Source organism: Muntiacus reevesi, chromosome X, assembly GCF_963930625.1.
Source record: "Muntiacus reevesi chromosome X, mMunRee1.1, whole genome shotgun sequence".
Lineage (NCBI taxonomy): Eukaryota > Metazoa > Chordata > Mammalia > Artiodactyla > Cervidae > Muntiacus > Muntiacus reevesi.
Genome location: NC_089271.1, coordinates 143,700,373 through 143,720,429, shown reverse-complemented (window position 1 = coordinate 143,720,429; position 20,057 = coordinate 143,700,373). Strand labels below are relative to the sequence as shown.

General features: G+C 37.1%; 1 protein-coding gene across 2 annotated transcripts in view; it reads left to right on the top strand.

Moving 5' to 3' along the window:
• RADX (RPA1 related single stranded DNA binding protein, X-linked) overlaps nucleotides 1–20,057 on the top strand; it is a 72,847-nt gene that overhangs the window by 51,064 nt on the left and 1,726 nt on the right. Inside the window, exons 12-13 of one of the 2 annotated variants that reach the window (XM_065916480.1) lie at nucleotides 2,792–3,082; nucleotides 9,777–9,944. In XM_065916480.1, the coding sequence (XP_065772552.1) occupies nucleotides 2,792–3,082; nucleotides 9,777–9,944 (459 nt within the window). Of the gene's footprint in view, nucleotides 1–2,788; nucleotides 3,083–9,776; nucleotides 9,945–20,057 lie in introns of both variants that reach the window. The other variant, XM_065916479.1, reaches the window with a different exon arrangement.

Sequence of the window (20,057 nt, the reverse complement as noted above, 5' to 3'; positions counted from 1 at the left end):
CAGCATGTGTTCATTGAAGGCAAGCAGGAAAGAGGCAAAGAAAATAGCTCTTCCCACTCCCCTATGCCTTCATACACCCCTACCTGTCACTTTTATCCACACAATGAAATGCTAGTGTAGATTCAGTGAAGAAACAAAATCACCACACATACACATTTATATGATGTCCTTTTTCAACTCACAACCTAAATGTGGTCTTCTGAAATTTTTCCTCATTAAAATATATATCCATTCTCACCAGGAATAAGGGTAAAATGATTCACTAAAATAAGAATGATTACTATAATTCTGATAAATAATTATATATATATGTATGTATAATTTTGCTAGGTATTTTAAGCTGTATTTTAGTTATGTACATATGTGTGTGCTTAGTCACTTCAGTTGTGTCTGCCTCTTGGTGACCCTATGGACTGTAGCCCACCAGGCTCCTCTGTCCATGGGATTCTCCAGGCAAGAATACTGGAGTGGGTTGCCGTGCCCTCCAGGGGATCTTCCCAACCCAGAGATTGAACCTGGGTCTCCTGCTTTGCAGGTGGATTCTTTACCACTGAGCCACCAGGGAAGCCCATCTTAGTTATGTATTGGGCCTAAAGCATAATGTGTTTTGTATGGTAATATTAGTAATATTCAAGCTAAAAATTAAATAATTATAGTATATGATTTTCCATTTTTAGAAAAACCTGAACTCTAGATACATTTTCTCTTTCCTAATTATTGCCCTTGAAATCTTACTATTCACAACCAGTGACTGCCAATATCTCCTGTACTGATTTCATACCCATTTGTATTAATTTTGAAACATATAATTGGGATAGTTACAGTCCCAAGTTACTAAATTAAAAAACAATGCATGATATTTTTCAGAAGAACTTTTTCATGTGAGCATTAAACCTTGCCAGTTCTTAACACTCAAATAAGAAAACAAGCACAGAAAATATATCAGACAATCAGACTTATTCCTGTCAGTGTGAATCAGGATTTTTTTTCCTATGGAGTAAATGTAATTATTTAATTAAAGTTTCAAAATTGGAATGGCTTATAACTTGTTCTTTCCATAATATATTTTATTTTATTTTATTGCATAATATATTTTAGAACAAATCAGTCAGGAATTCTCACTATATTAGGTTGTAATATCTACTTATTGCTGATCTGATTATATACTTTTATTAGTTTAGATAAGAGGAATTCATTTCTAAAAGATAAAAAGGATTAAATCCCAATCTTCGGTTTAGTCCTATTAGAGTTTTCCTCTTGGCTTTTTTTTTTTCATTTATTTTTGTTAGTTGGAGGCTAATTACTTTACAGTCTTGTAGTGGTTTTTGTCATACACTGACATGAATCAGCCATGGATTTACATGTATTCCCCATCCCAATCCCCCCTTCCACCTCCCTCTCCACCCGATCCCTCTGGGTCTTCCCAGTGCACCAGGCTCGAGCACATGTCTCATGGCTTTTATTGAGTCCTTTCCTTTTCACATGTGATTATGTGTTCTATCCTTTTTGTTATCAAGTGTATTATAGGAAGTTAAGTGTGTTCATCAACTAAATTTTGAGAATTAAAAAGAAATTCTTTTGTAATATTGCAGTATTTGAAATTCCTGGTAAGAAGTTCAACTTCAAAAAAAAAAAAAAAAAGAAGTTCAACTTCTTCATCTTCTCTCAAAAGTCAGTCTAATATTTTACCTCGTAATAAATGTTCAGTCTCTGTCTAGGGTTAAGAAACCAAGAAAGTAGTCTGGGGATATGGAATAAAGTCCAAAAGCAGAAGTGATATATTAACCACACTGAAACCTTGCTGTTGAAACACCCTTCTGTCTCAGCAAGATCTTTTATATTAGGAAAATAATGAACACCAAGGCACGGGCAGCATACAAGGAAGCAATTAAGCAACCTTATTAAACTTAGGAATGGAGTTTCGAAAAAACAACTTGCTTCAGGTTGTCTGAGCTAGCAGAACTGACAAAATGAGAAGTGCTAAAATCTGGCTTTTTTACTGATTCTACTCTATGTCTACAGTGTCCAGTGTATATTATTCAATTAAAATGTTATTTTACCAAATTCCTTAGTGCAGTATCTGGTACATAATAAGTGTTGCTGAGTGAATGAATGAATGAGTGAATGAATATCACAGTGTGTAAGAGATAAATTATATTCTGCCTTAGAAACTAAATATGTTAATTAAGTTGTACATAAATGATAAATGGACCTGATGACAGAACAAATCAAGAGTTGACGTGGTCTTTCAATTTAATTCCCTCTTTGTTTTTCATATTTTTATATGTTATTTTTATCTGAAAGGAATATCATATAAATGGTCCTTTTGAAAGAGCGTTATATCCAAGAAATAGACTATATTTTGTACAAAATTTATTTTAAGCTTACCTTCCACCAGTAGTGAGGAGTCGTTCAATCTCTAAATGTTCTTATTCTCATGAATTTGACTTAACTTAAATTTATCACTGAAAATAAAAGGAATATTTGTTTGTTTAAGAGCATTTAGGAAAGATAGAAAAAGTATAAAGAAGATAATTAAAAGTCTCATTAATTCCAGCAACAGAGAAAACTATTTTTAATACTTTGGAGTAAAAGTTTATTTTGAAGGTGAATTTTAGTTCATTCCTCACTTTAATAAGATTTATCTTTTGGACATTCAGTTTATGTTTTCTAGGTGGCTGTTTGATTTTTACAGTTAATTAAGCTATTATTAATCTGCTTCTTTGTACTGAATTACCTGATTTCATTAGTTTATAGTTCACTTGTGTTTATCTCATTGTTTCTTTAGCAGGTCAAGAAAACTCCAGTGGTGCCTTCGTAGCAAAAGCCAGAAAAACTATAAGTGATAAATGGGAAAGTCAGCTGTGGAGAGAGAAGAAGTTAGACTTGATAGATCACCTGCATTACAGCCAGGTTTATCCTGAAAGTATTCCACGAAAATTTAGTTTCGAGCACAGACATTTTCTTAGTCGGCAGTTTAATTCTCAGCCTGCAAAATACATACCACCAGAAGGAAGGGTCCCAAAACTTGATAATTTTAAGAGCGCCCGAAGCCTTGGACATTTTGAATTAACTATCTTAGGTAAGTCACCTGTTCTTTTCTTTGAATGTTACTGTTTCCTTGTGCTTTGTTGCTCAGTCATGTCCAACTCTTTGTGAGCCCATGGACTCACAGCCTGCCAGGGTCCTCTGTCCATGGAGATTCTCCAGGCAAGAATTCTGGAGTGAGTTACCATGCCTTTCTCCAGGGGATCTTCCCAACCCAGGGATCCAACCCAGGTCTCCCACATTGCAGGTGGATTCTTTACTATTTGAGCCACCAGGAAAGCCCTTGTGAATGTTATTTACTTGACATAATCTAAATACAGATGATACTATTTTGCTTAAAAAAAAGCTAAACACTCCACCTCCACCACCCCCCAAAAAAAATGTTAAACCCAAAGAGAGCTCCTGTTTGGCTCAAACCAAAGGAATGGGAACACATCCTAGAATACATGAAGCTTTAATTGTGGGCTTTTAAATATTGGCAAATCCTTGGAAAGTATTTGGAGAGAGAAGAGTAGGAACCAAGGGAACTTTTCTATCCCCTGAATGACTCTCTCTAAAACCGATTTTCTTCTCCTTTAGACACCACTTTCTTGCTTATATTCTCTGCCTTTCTTTCTCAGTGCATCTGAACCATTGAAGGGTAAAATGTCAGTTAAAGAGAAAGGGATAATAAAGAGAAGATCCTATGAACTTCTGTCTGTTTAGCCTGTGAAGAAAATAAAATTCTCAAGTAACTTAGTTGAAAAGAAAGAAGCTACTGAAAAAAACTGTCTTGTCTTTTCTCCTTTTTTGGCCATGCTGCACAGCATGCAGGATCTTCGTTCCCTACCAGGGATTGAAACCGAGCCCCCTACAGTGGAAGCTCGAAGTCTTAACCACTAGGCCACCCAAGAAGTCCCCAAACTATATTGTCTGATAAGTGACAATAAACTTATTTTCTCAGGTTGTTCTAAACTGACATGTAGTTATGGAACTTAAAAAAATTTAAAGTCAACACATTTTTAAACTTAATTTTTAAATTTTGTTTCTCGTGAATGAAAAATGTACACAAAAATTAATTATAAAATAAAATCTTAGCCAAAGTGAGATACTCTCTAGATCAAGGGAAATTTTTTATTTGTACTTGAAAGGAAGATCTGATTACCTTAAGTGAAAGAATGATGAAATGCCATTAGCAAATTAATTTAATGCCTGAAAGAAAATACATTTCACGGATATTTATATCTCTAGTACTGGAATGAATTACCTTGACCTCTATCAAGATTCCTTTTTCCCCTTTACTCTCTCCCACTCTTCTTCCCTACCTCCTCACATATAAATATTACATCCATGTGATTGTGTATATGTATATAATTTATGAAAAGTATGAATTCCCACTGACTGTTAGACAGTCTCAGATCTAAGTTTCAAATGCTTCTTTTTACTAGACTGCATTGCTTGGTCTCTTTGGGTAGTTTATCAATCTTAGTTTTATATCCAGGAAACAAAAATTACGGCAGAGATTTCCCATGCATAACAAGAATTAACCATGAAAATCATGAGTTCATTTGGAGTCATAGAAATTGAATATTTTTTTTCTTTTCAACATGTTACTGATCCTGTAAACATTTCAGCTATCTTATGTATCACCTAAAAGCAAGATTCAGATGTAAAGGAGGCTAATTTGTTGTTATACCTAACCAGCTGTAATTCATGTTAGAATTGGACTGTTTTCTATCCTATCATTTTTCAAGGACGTAAGTGGATTTACAGGGATAAAAACATTGAAAAATAAGCTACACGTGGATTACATAAAACAGAACATTTAAAATAAAACAGAAAAAGTTTAAGTATTCCTGCTGCTGCTGCTGCTGCTGCTGCTAAGTCGCTTCAGTCGTGTCCGACTCTGTGCAACCCCATAGACGGCAGCCCACCAGGCTCCCCCGTCCCTGGTTACCAGCATTCAGTAGTAATTTCCTGTGAGTTTTCTTGCAGGAAGGGAGAAAAGGGATTGTTCCTGATGAGGTACTTAATTTTAAAGATAAAAGAAGCCTGGATATCTTCTAGTCTTACCCACTAGATAGGTAAAAGTCAGGCCATGATTAGAAATCATGTCTTAATCCCTTACCCTTATAATGTCCCTCCCCCCTCTCTCTTCCCTCTTCCTATAACAACTAGTTTGTTCTCTATATCTGTGAGTCTGCATCTTTTTTGTTATACTCACTAGTTTGTTTTCTTTTTTTGGATTCACATATAAGCAATATCATGTAGTATTTGTCTTTCTCTGTCTGACTTATTTCACTTAATATAAGCTCCCTGCAAGTCCATCCATGTTGCTGCAAGTGGCAAATTTTTATTCTTTTTTATGGCTGAGTAGTATTCTATTGTGCATGTATACCACATCTCCTTTATCCATTCATCTGTTTATGGTCCCTTATGTTGCATCCATATCTTGGCAGTTATCAGTAATGCTGCTGTGAGCTTTGGGCTGCATGTATCTTTTCAAATTAGTGGGTTTTTAAAATATATATAGCCAGGAGTCATATGGTAGCTCCATTTTTACTTTTTAATGATGGCTGATCTGACAAGTGTGAGGTATACTTCATTGCTCTGCTGTTTTAGTGTGAAAGCAGTCATAGATAATGTGTAAATGAGTGTGCCTGACTATGTTTAACTAAAACTTTATTTATAGACAGTTAAATTTGAATTGCATGTAATTATCATGTATCATGAAATGTTTTTTTTTCCAACCATTTAAAATGAAAAGTGTCCTAGGCCATGGATTCTTTGAAACCAGGTAGAGGCTACATTTGATCCCTCCCCCCAGCTCGTAGTTTGCTGACCCCTATTCTAGATCCCTGTTTTCAGATATAACTGGCTAAACCAATGAAGGCAGATAAGTCTGAATGATTTTTAAAGTTCTTCTGACATGAAGACTGTCCAACCTACACTGATACTACCTTTTAGTAGTTTATTATCCTTCAGCTTTATCTTATTGATCTCTGGAGGACCTATTATTATCCTTCAGCTTTATCTTACTGATCTCTGGAGGACCTAGTAATTTTGAAGTATCTTATTCTGGGAGCCAGAAAGTTTATTCAGACCATAATCCCATTACTTGGTCGTTAGCTCTGACTGGTCTAGGGTGAATCATTATTGAAAATACTGCACGGAATTATTAATCTTCTTCCCACAATTCAAATGGCTCCCAACAACCAATTGGGTACTGTGGCAGTATCAGAAACCTATCCCAAAAGTACCAATTCTTGTGTTAATAATTCTCGGTATGCCATCTCACTTGACTCAAATAAGTAGTAGATAGTATGTGCTAAAATCTCAGCCCATTGCCTATTACATAATAACACACTTCAAAGAGAAGATATTTGAATGAAGTAAGATGAAATTTTCAATGTTTTTAGCTCAAGTATAAGCTTTTTAATCTGTTGGTCAATTTTAAGAATTATTTCTCACTTAAAATATAAGAAGATACTTCTCAAAAGCTTGATTGGACTCAGAGATGGCATTAGTACATCACTGATTCTGCAAACACCAATTTATTAATAGTTGCCCATGAAATGCTATGAGTCAATTAAAGCTTAAGTGTTCTCTCTTCAATTTGCATTTGACTTAGACAATAAGGAAAATAATTACTCAGCCAACCTTTAGTAAACCTCTGAAAGCCATCTGTTTATCTCTTGGATATCAAGAGATACAAACTCCAGTAACAGTAAGTGTAATTTAAGGAGAGTGTTAAGATAGTGTTTTCTTGACTTTTTAATCAAGATTTTTTGTCAAAAAATTTTGTATCTTTCTTTTCCTTTTCTGAAAAATGCATTTAAATCATCACAAATTGTAAGTAAGTAATTGCATTAACTGTAACATCAAAGTAATGTAATATGTTGTAGTTACATGGAAATCATAAGGCTTTACTTATCTTGATTTTTTCTCCTATTAAAGCAACCAAACAAAGCAACATAATTCCTGCCCTCCTTGGTACTAGCTTGCAGGGTCAGGACCAATTATTTGTAGCCCTGAGGTATGCCTCCTTCCACGTTGAAGCCTACTTGAACCATTAAAATCTGAGTAGAACTGGATTCCCTCACTCTTGGTTTCTTCACTGGCTGTATCCTTAGGATATCCTATTCCACTGACATGCTTCTCATTCTTGTATCTCAAATGGAGCAGCACACTGGATTGTATGGGTTACTGTTGCTACCCCTTAATTCTGTCCCATATTCCATTGCATAATAAAAGTAATTTAATCCTTAAACCTTAAGTACCTACTATCAGATTTCATCAGTGTAAGACACACTTTTTTCCCCATATGTTAACATCTTTTAAAATGGATATGGATCTTATAATCGATGCCATGCCTTTGTTTAATTGGTAGTATTTTTTTTTCTTAGTGGTGTATAAAATGATCATCTTAAAAAACAATGATGTCCTAGATTTCATAAAATATAGCATATACCAAGTACTCTGCTAGGTGGTGGGATCCTACCCAACACATACACACACAAACACACAGACTTTCATTGGAAAAGGAATACAGTGATAACAAAGAATTCGAGAGGAAGATATATAAATTGCATACAATACACTTTACAAATGAGGAATATGAGCTATTTGTTTGATTTTCTATTTCTCTCTAATTTTTAATATAATCCACATATATTGCCACACTTACCTAGGTAGTATGTTGTGCGTTACCTAAGTAACACATAAATTGTCACCACTGAAGTGCATTATACCTGTGCATTGTGGGGAGGATATTGTGTTCATCTCTTTTGCTATTGTGAATATGGATGAATTTATATTTGAATACAGTGCACAAATGTCCTAAAATCTAACTAGTTGAAAATTGTACATTGAAATGTGCACGTATACATTCTTTTACTCAATTTCACACAAATATTTACTGAGCACCTAAGGCATGCTCAGTGCTATTCTGGGGACTGAGGTTACATGAGTTAATGCAAAAGATAACAGTCCTGTGGTGAAATGAGATATGGTGATCAATGTTGGAGAGTGCTGTCATTGGAAATGGCTAAATTTTAAATGGAGTGGTCAGGGAGGTCTCCCTAAGAAAATAACATTTCACCGGACACCTAACGGAGGTGAAGGAGCAAGCCGTGTGTTTATCTGGGGAAAGAACATTCTATGTACAGGAACATCAGGTTCAGGGGCCTTGGGCATATTTACTTATACATTTGCACTCTGAACTCTAGTTTTAGCCAAACAACTCATGACAAATTTTACCAGTAATGTTGAAGCTAAACTCACAGTATTCTATAATTAAGAAAGCAACTCATGATAGTATCAATGACACAATGATAATAAAGCTATCTTCCTAAAAATCAAGGTTTCCAACTTAATATTTTCTCGATTCTAAAGCACTCTTTCTCTTTTTTTACATTTGCAATTTGGAATGCATCTTATGGTTAATGGGTACATTTAATGCAGTGTTTTCTTTTTATTGAAAACCCATTATTAAATTGTGGTATGCCTTAGATTTGGTATTAGAATCAAGGAAATAGGATGCCAGTATGTGCACACTGACATGAGTGTTGCAGCATTGCTGAGTTGTAAGGGAGTTATAATACTGAATTGGAATCCACAGTAAATTCTCGATGGTATGACCATTTTAGTTTATGAATACCAGATTTTAATAATCCTTAAAAAGTTTTAAGTAGCCCTTAGTTGTTTGTTAAGTTAAAGCTATGGAACTTAGTGTTGTTTACCCACAAAAAACAAAGAATGGACTTGCATTTCTGGATCAGTTTACAGCTTAACTGGAAGGACTTGTTTACATATCGTTGGCTCATGCTCTATACTTAAGAATTGCTATGGGATGAATAGGGTAGATACTGAAGTCATAGAATCTATAGGACTTGCTGACTAAATATCAGGGAAGAATGAAAGGGAAGAGTTAAGGATAACTTCTAAGTTTCTGGTTTGAGTGTCTGGGTGAAATTCAGAGTTTTCAAGCTGTGCTCTGCATATTTTTCCTTGATCCAGTCAAGATGGTTTCCTTACTCTTGCCTGTACTTTTGGGTTCTCCCTGTCCTACCTGAAATACCCTTCTCTCTGTTTATTTAAATGCTACTCATGCTTGAAGACCCAGCTGAAACCCTTGCCTGTCAGAAGTCTTTTTTTAATCCACCCTAGTTGACACTGACCCTCATAAAGAGACAACAGACATAGGTCAGGATGCATGGTGGTGATTCCCCCAAGCTGCAACCTTTTCTAGCCCTAATGGTGAGTGACTGAAATTTTTCTTGTATGTTTGAGGACAAATGGAACCTTGGTACTTCCATCTCTGGCCTTGCTTGAGTCTTATACCGTAAGTCCAAAATGGCAGTAAGAAAACCAGTAGTTATCTCTGAATTCTCTTGTCCTGTAATGGCATCTATCATAAATGATGATGAAAATTCTCTACATGTCTTCTTTTTTGTGACTAGGCTGTTCTCTAGATATTAAAATTTAAGCCGTCCATCAATATGTAAAAGATTTGGGACTGTTATTTCCAATAATGATGCTAGATTGCTCCAAAGTGTCTGCCCTTTCAATCAGTAGAATGTATTCATAAGCATTTGCACTGCAAAGAGTTTAGTTTCTTAGTTTTGAAAGTTATTTTTTTACAGTTATGAAGCTATCTGGCACATGTGAGGATCAGACCATCAGATCTGGCCTCATTAGCACCATTTTACTAACTACACTTTTAATAATGTGTGATTTTTCTATAACAGGTCTGAACCATGAGATAGCAATTGATGTGGCTTTCCTCCCCATGTATTCTCTACAAGATATCCGAACATCTCAAGTAGACACATTATTAACTTGCATGAATTATAGCTGTGTGTATCCACAGGGATCAACTGCGAATGAAAAAGTGACAGGTTCAAGAGGACTTGCAGGTAAGACAATCTCAGGATCTATGCAGTCAGAAAATAAAATTAATTAATAATGCAAACGGGCCTAACCTTAAGATGTTACTATATAAACAGTTCTAGCTTTAACATTTGATACAGTTTAAAGAGTTATTTGGTAAAAGTACCCAAAGATAAATGAGAATATATTTTAAAATAAAATTGGATAGATTAATGGTTTCTATTCCAGGCTGGCATTAAGAATATTCTTTTATAATACATTTCTAAATGTAAGTATTTGCTAAACCGAAGTGGTATGCATATGGAACAGTGCAGTTTCTACTCTTCTCTCCTTTTAATTCAGGCAAGACAGTTTGTCCTTTCACCTTATAATTGCCTGAAATCTCAGTGCCTCCATACTGTGTGCTTAGTCTCCCAGTCATGTCCGATTCTTTGTGGCCCCATGGACTGTAACCTGCCAGGCTCCTCTGTCCATGGGGATTCTCCAGGCAAGAATACTGGAGTGAGTTGCCATGCCCTCCTCCAGGGGATCTTTCCAACCCATGGATAGAACCCAGGTTTCCTGCATTGCAGGCAGATTCTTTACCATCTGAGCCACCAGGGAAGCCCAGGAATACTGGGGTGGGTAGCCTATCCCTTCTCCAGCGGATCTTCCTGACCCAGGAATCAAACTGGGGTACCCTGCATTGCAGGTGGATTCTTTACCAGCTGAGCTACCAGGGAAGTCCCATACTATAATACAGTACAATTGTTTTCTCTTATAATTACTTAGTTATTCAAGTGCTATGCAATAAATTCCTTGAGGACTGCTAAGCATGTGTGTAATCCCAATAGTGAAACCCTTCAACCAACGAATTGTTTAGGCTGCTATATAACATCCTGAACTTTAAATCATTTTTATGTATGAGTAAAATTACATGTCCAATTATACTTATCCTATTCACTTTCTTCTGTCATTTCTATTTCCTAAGCATGTGGTAAAGTTTCTAGCCATTTTCATTGAGCTTATATGAATATTCCCTTTAAAAAAGCACTAAAGAAAGGCCTTATTATCTTGGGATTTTGTGGTGGGTCTTTCTAAGCTGATGAAACTCTTGAGTGTATGTTGTTTTTAAACAAGTCTTAGCAGTTGTGCCTGATGATGAAGTAACTTTTGGCAGTAATGGTTACTGCAAACTGAACTTCCCTGGTGGCTCAGATGGTAAAGAAACTGCCTGCAATACAAGAGACCCAGGTTAAATCCCTGGATTAGGAAGATACCTTGGAGAAGGGCATGGCAACCCACTCTAGTATTCTTGCCCAGAGAACTCCGTGGATAGAGGAGCCTGGTGGGCTACAGTCCATGGGGTCACAAAGAATCGAACACAACTGAGCAACTAACACTTCACTTCAAACTGAACTTAAGTATCCAGTTTTGTAAGAGGTTCTTTATTTTTCCCACAGTCCATTTTAAAGATGATATAACTTGCAGTATTACTTCTTTCGGGGCTTCCCAGGTGGCTCAGTGGTAAAGAATCCGTCTGCTAATTCAGGAAACACAGGAGATGCTAGTTTAATCCCTGTGTCAGGATTATTCCCTGGAGGAGGAAATGGCAACCCACTCCAGTGTTCTTGCCTGGGAAATCCCATGGACAGAGGAGGCTGGCAAGCTGCAGTCCATGGGGTCACAAAAAGTCAGGCGCAACTGAGCATGCACACACATTACTTCTTACATTTCAGCTCCTTAGACTGTCAGTGACTCCAGATTTGGTAATTAGGGACCTAATCTGTACTTTAAATGTTTGTGGAACTCTTGCTCTTGCTTCATTGCAGTATCTTGCTTTCAGTGTCCACTTCTGTCACGTTTCTTCTGCTGTCTGTGTATGTTATTAATGATATAAAAAAATGAAGACAAAATTCACAGTTACCCACTACTTGCTAGTGCCAAAGTTCTTCCAGCAGTCACTTAACATGATCATGTCAGAATACCTGGTACCATTCTACCAGAGCAGTTAATATTTGGGACATGAAGGGCAAGAATCTCTAAAAGAGAGAAGTGACATAATCAAAAGCAAGGTAATTCATTTCAAACATGGAATACCATATTTTTCATGGCGTAATGATAGTGTCCATTTAGCTCTGTGCAAAGCATTGTGCCTGGACATTTTACATAAGTTACAACTAATCCTAACAAGAGCCTTGCAAGGTAAACATTATTATCCCCTGTTGATAGATGATTAGACTGAAGATCAGAGAGTTTCATCAGCATAGATAACAGCTAGGATTTGAACACAGATCAATTTGGTTTGAAACATTTCCATTCTCTCCGTAATTACAAACGAAAAGATAACTATACATGAGACAGCAGATATAAAGAACAGACTTTTGGACTCTGTGGGAGAAGGCGAAGGTGGGATGATTTGAGAGAATAGCATTGAAACATGTATATTACCATATGTGAAATAGATGACCAGTCCAAGTTCGATGCATGAAACAGGGCACTCAAAGCCGGTGCACTGGAAGAACCCAGAGGGATAGGATGGGGAGGGAGGTGGGAGGGGGTTTCGGGATGGGGGACACATGTTCACCCATGGCTGATTCATGTCAATGTATGGCAAAAACCACCACAATATTGTAAAGTGATTAGCCTCCAATTAAAATAAATTAATTTTTTAAAAAAATACAGAATAATGTAATGCAGTGGCTTACAGTAAAACATTGGTATCATCTTTTCAACATTTTTATGAACTAGTTTTTTATTATAAAACCTGTCCATGTTCATAATTTAAAAATCCAGACAATACCAAAAGGTATAGGGTAAAACTGAAAGTTTCCCTCCCTGCCTTCGAAGGTTCATCCCTTTCTACCAGCCCATCCACTCTCTGGAGATAACCTGTATTTGAAACCTTTAAGAAATTATTTTTACATATGACAGTATATTCTTTCTGTCTCACATATACGCACACATACAGTCTGTTTCTCTCTCTCTCTTAGATACATACATGGAATTATACTAAACATGGTTTCATAACCAACTTTTATCTTTTAACACTTGAATAGCTTTCATGTTAGTATCAATATAGAGAGAGCTACCTCTTTTGTTTTAGTAGCTATAAATATTCCATTGTGTCGCTATACCAGTATTTACTTAATTAGTCCCATATTGATGGACATTTAGATTGTTTCCAAATGTTTTTTATACTGGCAAACAGTACTGCTATGAGTATCTATATCTATCTCTGTGTGTGTGTATGTTGTTGTTGTTCAGTTGCTAAGTTGTGTCTGACTCTTTTGTGACCCCATGGACTGTACCCTGCCAGGCTCCTCTGTTCATGGGATTTCCCAGGCAAGAAGACTGGAGTGGGTTGCCATTTCCTCCTCCAGGAGATCTTCCTGGGGAAGGGATTGAACTCGCGTTTTCTGTGTTGACAGGCAGATTCTTTACTGTTGAGCCACCAGGGAAGCCCCATGTGTATGTATATATAATCTATAATCTTTGTGCACTTATATATCTGTAAGATGAATTCTTCAGTTCAGTTCAGTTGCTCAGTTGTGTCCAACTCTTTGTGACCTCGTGGACTGCAGCACGCCAGGCCTCCCTGTCCATCACCAACTCCGGGAGTTTACTCAAACTCATGTCCATTGAGTCAGTGATGCCATCCAACCATCTCATCCTCCATCGTCCCCTTCTCCTGCCCTCAATCTTTCCCAGCATCAGGGTCTTTTCAAATGAGCCAGCTCTCTGCATCAGGTGGCCAAAGTATTGGAGTTTCAGCTTCAACATCAGGCCCTCCAAAGAACACTCAGGACTGATCTCCTTTAGGATGGACTGGTTGGATCTTCTTGCAGTCAAAGGGACTCTCAAGAGTCTTCTCCAACACCACAGTTCAAAAGCATCAATTCTTCAGCACTCAGCTTTTTTTATAGTCCAACTCTCACATCCATACTTGACCACTGGAAAAACCATAGCCTTGACTAGACAGACCTTTGTTGATCAAGTAATGTCTCTGCTTCTTAATATGCTGTCTAGGTTGGTCATAACTTTTCTCCCAAGGAGTAAGCATCTTTTAATTTCATGGCTGCAGTCACCATCTGCAGTGATTTTGGAGCCCCAAAATTAAAGTCTGTCACTGTTTCCACTGTTTTCCCCATCTATTTGCCATGAAGTGATGGGACCAGATACCATGATCTTAGTTTTCTGAATGCTGAGCTTTAAGTCAACTTTTTCACTTTGCTCTTTCACTTTCATCAAGAGGCTCTTTAGTTCTTTTTCAGTTTCTGCCATAATGGTGGTGTCATCTGCATATCTGAGGTTATTGATATTTCTCCTGGCAATCTTGATTCTAGCTTGTGCTTCATTCAGCCCGGTGTTTCTCATGATGTATTCTACATATAAGTTAAATAAGCAGGGTGACAATATGCAGCCTTGATGTACTCCTTTCCCTATTTCTTAGATGTCACCAAATTTAGAATTTTGGTATAAGTGAAAAGTTAGTGTTAATCACTCAGTTGTGTGACTCTTTGTCACACGGACTGTAGCCATGAGGCTCCTCTATCCAAGGGATTTCCCGGGCAAGAATACTAGAATGGGTTGCCATCTCCTTGTCCAGGGGATCTTCCCAACCCAGGGATCGAACCTGGGTCTCCTGCATTGCAGGCAGATTCTTTACTGTCCAAGTCATCAGGGAAGCCCAAATTTTTGGTAGGTATTTTCAAAATGTCCTTCAAAAAGGTTATAACGATTCACACTGCAACCAAAAGAAAGAGTGCCACTTGACTCACTCCCTTAAAAATACTGGATAGTATCAGTCTTGTTAATCTTTGGCAGATGATAGGCAAAATGTATCATTATTTTCATTTGTGGTTCTGAATTATTTCTAAGGTTCAATATCTTCATATATTTATTGGCCATTTATATTTTTCTGTGAACTTTCTAGAACTTTCTATGCTAGTTTTTTCCATTTTTCTATGAGTTCTTTTTTTAATTAATTTGTAATTTCTTGCTGCATATTGAAGAAATTTAACCCTCATTGTGTGTTGCAAATACTTTTATCAGTTTGAAATTTTTTCAATGGGAATCTTGTTTTGATTTTTAAGTAATTTTATTTTTGTGTATGCAAATATATCAGCCTTTCATTTTTGTGGCTATTGATTTTATGTCAGACTCAAGAAGACATCACTCAGTCCAAGATTTTTTTTTAATCCACTGGTTTTTTTTTCCTTATACTTTTATATCATTTTTTACTCACATATAATTTGTATTGTGGTAAAATATGCATAACATAAAATTACCACTTTAACTATTTTAAAGTGTACAATTCAGTGACACTAAGTACATTTACAATGTTGTGCAACCATCAATGTTAACCATTTTCAGAACATTTTCATCATCTGGAAACAGAAACACTATACCTGTTAAACAATAACTCCCCATTCCCCCCTCTCCTTAGCTCCTGATAACCTCTATTTTACTTTCTGTCCCCATGAATTTGCCCATTCTAGACATCTAAGTGAAGTAATGCAGTTTAGTTCTTTTCGGTCTGACTTACTAACTTGGTATAATATCCTCAAGGTCCATCCATGTTATAATATATATCAGAATTTCATTTCTTTTTATATCTGAATAATCTTCTGGTGAATGTATGTACCACATTTTTTATTCATTCATCTGTTGATGGACATTTGGCTTGTTTACATCTTTTGACCACTGTGAATAGTTCTGCTATGTAAATTGGTGTGCAAGTACCTGTTTAAGTCCCTGCTTTCAGTTCTTTTAAGAATATCCCTAGGGTTGGATTGCTGAGTTGTATGGTAGTTCTATATTTAACTTTTTGAGAAACCAGCAAACCATTTTCCACAGCAGCTGTACCATTTTACATTCCCATAAGCAATCCACGAGGATCCCAATTTCTCCACATTCTCACCAACACATTATTTAGGGGGGTGGGGTTTGGCTCTGTTTTTGATTGTTTTTTATAACAGCCATCCTACAGTGATATCTCATTGTGGTTCTGATTTGCATTTCCTTAATTACAAATGATAGTGAGCATATTTTTATGAGCTCATTGGCCACATGTATATCTTCTTTGGAGAAATGTTGATTTAAGTCCTTTGCCCATTTTTGAATTGGGTTATTTGGGCGGTTTTTTTGTTTGTTTGTTTTTTGGGTTTTTTTTTTTGCTTTTGTTAATATGGTTTCATTTTTATAGTTTAAAATTTTAAATCCATTTGGAATTTATTTTGGTATAGAGAATGAGATGGGGGATCCAGCTTAATGTTTTTCCAAGGGATTAGCCATAGTTCCCAAGTCATTTGTTGAATAATACTGATACGATATTGAAATTGCTATTATACTTTTAACTCTTAAGTACAATAATATATGTATGTGTACACACACACACACACACACACACACACACACACACACATCCCACCTCTTTGAAAGCAGTTTCCATTGATAAACATTTCAGAAGCATAACATGGTATGAAAAAGTTTTAACATATCTAAGAAAATAATTTTATTATCCTCTAGGTAATCTGGATTTCAGATATTATGTTCAGAGAAAGGAATGACACACTATATTACAAGATAGGTTACACTGTGCTGCAGTACAAAGCAATTCCAAAGTCTCAGTGACTTAACACAGTAAAAGTTTGCTTCTTGCTCAAGTCAAGTCTGATGCAATTAGTTATTAGCTTTCTCCCCAGCAGTGATTCAGGAATGCAACCTGCTTCCATCCTGCTGCAGCTCCAACAGGAACAAATGACTTCCAGGGTTGTCTAGGCAGAGGAACAAAGGGATGAAGGAGACTAGCTTGTAATTGTGTTGGAGCAAAAACTGCTACATCATTTCCACTCACATTCTCATTTGCCAGAACTTATTTACCTTATCTCAACCTAACTGGTGACTCAGTTAGATGGTAAAGAATTTGCCTGCAGTGCAGGAGACCCAGGTTTGATCCCTGGCTTTTGAAGATACCTGAAGAAGGGAATGGCAACCCATTCCAATATTCTTGCTTCGGAAATTCCATGGATAGAGGAGCCTGGCAAGCTACAGTCCGTGGGGTTGCAAAGAGTTGGACACAACTGAGTGACTAATGCTAACCTAACTAAAGGGAGGCCAGGACACTTTGTCTCCCATGTGACCATGAATAGGAAATGGAGTGGTAAACACATAGCATTCCTTTGTCACACTCACCTTATGCATATATGATGTTCCTAAAAATATACAATTTTTGTACTTCTAACAATTTAAAATGAGATGTAGAGAAGCTCATTTTATAGGTAAAATCTATAATCCTCTTGAAACAATTCCTTTGTAATATAAATAATAAGATTGTAATTTAATAGTGTATTTTTTTAAGCAGGGTATCTATTAGTTCTGTTTACTTAAACTTATTTACATGATAGCAAAAGTTGCATACAACAAGAATGAAGTTTATAGTATGAATTGCTTGGATTACATAAAGCACTTTTTATAGGCAACTGTGTAAAGCACATTTTATCTATTTAAAACTTGTAAGACACTTTGTTTTACTGCCTATCAAAATGGACATTTATAAATAGAAAAGAATCAGTATGATAACAAGAGGAGCAATATTACATTTAACGAAAACCTCCAAAAATTTGTAATTTAATACCAGTTTTTCTTAAGTAGAAAATGATGGTTGCTGACATTTAATTGTTAGGTCAGCTACCAAAGTGCTTTTTCATGCATTTAATCCTCACAGCAGCCTATGATGTAGTTACTACATGAGCAGATTGAAGCACAGAGAGGTTGTCATTTACACAAGTAGGCAGAGTCCTAAACAGAAGACTCACTTATACATTTTGTTGCAGGTACTGCGTAACTCAATATTTATAAATGACATGATAACAATTAGAATTATTAAGGTTTGGGTTTCTGTTGTTAGCATCAAATCTGAAGATCTTAAAATCTTTCCAAATCATCTGGATTAAAGTCCATTCCAATCAAAGAAAAAGAAAACTATATAGTACTAGCAAGTTTTTTTTTTTAATCTTTTCACTGTGCTGGGTCTTTGTTGCTGCATGGGCTTTTCTTTAGTTGTGGAGTGGGGAAGGATGGCTACTCTCTAGTTGCAGTGCACGGGCTTCTGTTCTGGTGGCTTCTCTTGTTTTAGAGCACAAGCTCTAGGGCACAAGGCCTTCAGTAGTTGCAGTACATGGGGTCAGCAGTTATGGCTCCCAGGCTCTAGAGCACAGGCTCAGTAGTTGTTGCACACAGGCTTAGTAGCTCTGCAGCATGTGGGATCCTTCCGAATCAGGGATCAAAGCCAGGTCTCTTGCATTGGCAAATGGATTCTTTACCACTGAGCCACCAGGGAAGACCTAGCGCTTTTATTATATTCATTGTGTGTTAGTGAACTTGCACAATTTTAAATAATTCATCAGGAGCTTCCCTGGTGGCTGAGTGGTAGAGAGTCTACCTGCCAGTGTGGGAGACGTGGGTTTGACCCCTGGTCCAGAATGATTCCACATACCTCGGAGCAACTAAGCCCATGTGGCACAACTGCTGAGCCCATATGCCACAACTAGTCAAGCCCACGTGCCTAGAGCCTGTGCTCCACAACAAGAGAAGCCACCACAGTGAGATGCCTGTGCATTGCAACTAGCCCCCACTCTGCAACTAAAAAAAAGCCCATGCAGCAACAAAGACCCAGCAGAGACAAAAATAAGTAAAACTATTAAAGATGTAAAAAAAAAAAATCATCAGATTTTGTGGCAGATGTGGCTTTCATGTGAAGCTGATGAAATCTAAGCTCCAGGAGTTCTCACTTGCATAAATCCCGTTCAAGGCCCTTCTGGGCTTTTTTTTTTTTTTTTTTTTTGAGGTATTTTTCTTTCTGTTTCATAAAGAGGGCCCTCAAATACTGTACCTTTTCAGGCCCCATAAAATGTAGATGCACTGCTAGCCTTTTAGCACATTTTTTAGAGAAGTAGCTCTAGCACAAAAGGTTCAGAGCCCATACCTTGATGCCAGACTGTCCAGTTTAGAATCACCCTGTGACTTTGGTTATTTTATTTAACCTCTAAATGTTTTAATCTTCTCATATTTAAAATGAAATCTTTGTCATGTGTAGTCACAGAAATCTGTGATACAGTAGCTTAGTAGTGGTCAGGTACTATTTTGAAAGAGATTCCTTAAATACCATTTTACCCAAGAAAAGGAAGAAAAGAAAAACAGTACTCTCTCATTTTTTGCAGATTGACTCTGTGTTGTGGCACCCCTTTGGTGCTTTGTTGTTGTTTAGTCGCTCAGTTGTGTCCAATTCTTTGCGACCCCATGGATTAGCCTGCCAGGCTCCTCTGTCCATGGGATTCTCCAGGCAAGAATACTGGAGTGGTTTGCAGGCTCTCCTTCTCCAGGGGTCTTCCCCACGCAGGAATTGAACCCACATCTCCTGCATTGACAGGTGGATTCTTTAATACTGAGCCACCAGGGAAGCCCCTTCAGTACTTAGCCAGTTGTTTATGATCCTGTCTTAGCCCTCATTTCTGCTCTGCAGAGACTGATGGTTAGCCAGAGGTGAACACTGAGTGTTTTCTCAGACCTTTTCTGAACATGCGTACAGCGCTGGGCATATACATGGCCACCTTGATTCCTTGAAATACACAGGAAGTCTTAAAAAGCCAATAATACTCCCCCCCACCACATCTCTTTCCACATCTTCTTCCTCCCCAGGCTTTTTGGTCTGTCTATTACTTGTCCCAACTTTATCTCCTGTTCTGTCTGCTCTGATCAATGCTTTTGCCTTAATATGCTTTCAGCAAAAGCCACTGGGAAAGCTACCCTAGTCGTGGGGATGCTCCAAATTGGGTAAAACAAAAGCAGTTTCTTGCATCTGACCTTGAGGGAGCTGCCTAACAGATCAAAAATACACAACCACATCTTTGAGAAAAAGGTCAGCATTGCTCCCTCTGATGCTAGCAACCTGTACCAGGAGGGCAAGCTGCCATCTTCATGACTGTTGCTGATTTGGGGAGTAGGTGGGCAATTCAAAACAAGCACACTCTTATCACAGTGCAGCAGAATCTCTCTTCATTAATCTTTCACCAGGTGGTTAAGTTTTGTTCTAAATTCCAGAGTTCTGCAAAAGCTGATCTGAGAGCTTTTTGCCAGCTTATAAGTTGCTTTAGTGG